The sequence below is a fragment of the Zeus faber genome (assembly GCF_960531495.2).
Source record: "Zeus faber genome assembly, chromosome: 1".
NCBI lineage: Eukaryota > Metazoa > Chordata > Actinopteri > Zeiformes > Zeidae > Zeus > Zeus faber.
The window spans coordinates 16,440,843-16,443,046 of record NC_137193.1 but is presented as its reverse complement, the minus strand read 5'-3'; the positions used below and the strand labels follow the sequence as shown (position 1 = coordinate 16,443,046).

General features: G+C 45.7%; 1 protein-coding gene across 1 annotated transcript in view; it reads right to left on the bottom strand.

The window, feature by feature from the left end:
* The window catches only part of LOC307237123 (glypican-1-like), a gene marked incomplete at both ends in the record, with an annotated part of 31,374 nt that extends 29,430 nt beyond the window's left edge, over positions 1 to 1,944 (bottom strand). The window contains one exon of the mRNA XM_080009754.1: positions 1,785 to 1,944. Coding sequence (XP_079865880.1) covers positions 1,785 to 1,944 — 160 coding nt within the window. The remainder of the gene's footprint in view (positions 1 to 1,784) is intronic.
* Between the last annotated feature and the right edge of the window lie 260 nt (positions 1,945 to 2,204).

The following is a 2,204-nucleotide window of genomic DNA, read 5'->3' as shown; positions in this document are numbered from 1 at the left end:
GGCGGTGATGCTTTCTGTCCGTCTGGGAGTGACAGGTAATAGAGGGACTGACAGAAGAAAGATACTCTCCTCACAGGGGGTGGGAGTGGGGGGGGGGGGGGGGGTACATTTTCTTAAATGGCATCTGGTGGAATCGAGACGGGGCCAATCAATGTTTTGTTATTTATTTATCAAGAAAAGAAAAGAATGAGTACAATGATCGAGAGCAACTCTGTGCCGAAGAGACGGAAAAGGCCGGACGGGCGAGGCTTCGATCGGCCAGGTCCATCTGGCTGATTGGGGTGCTGTCTGTCTGTCTGTCCGTCTGTCTGTCTGTCTGTCTGTCTGACGGACTGACTGGATGACCGGATGATTTTCCTGACTGCCCTACTTGCTACCAGAGTCATTATCCGAGCGGCTGGCTACCCGACTGATTGGGAATTTAGATACCTTGACGATTGCTGATTTATCTGACTGGCTGGCTGTGCGATTCCCATAATAAATGTGTCTGCCTGAGTGGCTGGCAGCCAGACTTTCGAAAGAATAGAAAAGAATAGAACGGAATTGTTGTTCTTCCCAGACGATATTGTGCTTTGCCACACGGTTTGTTTGTGTAGGCGATGAAAGGAAACCACTTTGCTTTCGTCTCAACAGAAACACATCCGACCGGCCGCGTAGGCCGACACAGATGCAGACTGGTACAACACAATGGGTAAAATGTGCCCAGATGGATGAACCGTCCCCAGATGGGATGGGAAAACGAGGTCTGCGTATTTCTCTGCGGTGCCGTTACCGCGCGCTCCAGCGCCTCCAGCACAGGCGTCAACAGACAACAAAGAATATGTCCTATATTCTGCAGGACCTAACGTGGGAGATTTGTGCACAAAAGCGAGACCACGTGGTCTCACCTGCAAATGACCTCCCCCCCCACCCCCCCCCAGCAGACAATGGAACCTGCCTGAGAGGAGTGTAATGGGGATCTTAAACAAAAGCTGGAACTCGTTATTTGATGTGTTATATAGGTATAGGTGAAAAAGAACTAGACGGTACAAAGTCTATACTATATAATTAACCTGGTGCAGACTATGTAGAGGTCTGCATCTGGGACCTGGAGCACACAGTGAATGGAGATGATGACAGTCCGGGCAGAGGCATATCAATGAAGGACTTTTTTAAATTGAGAAATGAGAAAAAATAAGAAGTTGCAAATGAGAAAAGCTGTTGAGGTGTGTTGCTTGAGTGGACGTGTGTGGACAACATGGCCAGGACTTTGAATTCAGTGGGATTTCTAAACACATCATCTACATACTGTACATCACGACATAATGGCACAGAAAAGACAATTAAACAATTAATCTAGTTTAAAAAAAAAAAAAAAAGAGCGATAGAAACAAAACAAGCGAGAGCGTTCACACATATTTCATACATCATATATTGATATATTTCGGGTCATATATTAATATCGTTGAAAATTCTGTATCGTGACATGACGCGACATGACGTCTTCTAGATTTCACGATGGTGTGGTAAAAAAAAACTATTGTAAAAATATGCTCATAAAAAATAAAAACCCAGACTGATACAAAAAAAAGCTGTTTTTCTAATAGCGTGGTAAAAGAAAGGCTTTCATAAAAAGTGATCACCCGACCCCAATTGCATGTAATTCTTATTTGTGTTTTTGTATTATTATTATTATTATTATTATCATCATCATCATCATCATCATCATCATCATCATCATTATTATTATCATTATTATAATTATTATTATTATCACTATTATTATTGCCCGGCTGTTCTCTCACCGGATATCTCGCTCTGGGGCACCCCGCTCAAAGTGAAGCCTTTCCCGGTGTAGAACTGGCGGAGGTCGGCGCAGCTCCAGGCTTTGCTGCCGTTGTCCGCTCCGGTCACCGCGACGGGCACCGCGGAGAGGCACACCAGCAGAGCACCGAAAGCATACATGTTCATATTTAAAAAAAAAAAAAAGAGAGAGAGAGGGGGGGGGGTGAATCCAAAAAGTACCAAAAAACAGTGCCAAAGCGAGAGGTTTAGCGGTGGATGGTCTTCTCTCTGCCGGAGGGGGCAGCGGTGTTGCCAGCTAGAGGTGTCAGGTACACCCCGGTGTCTCCGCAGCCTGGAGGTGTGAGATGCGGACAAAAGAGCAGGTGTAGCGGAGTCAAACGATAGTCCACCGGTCCATGGTCCTGGAAACCAAACCGAAA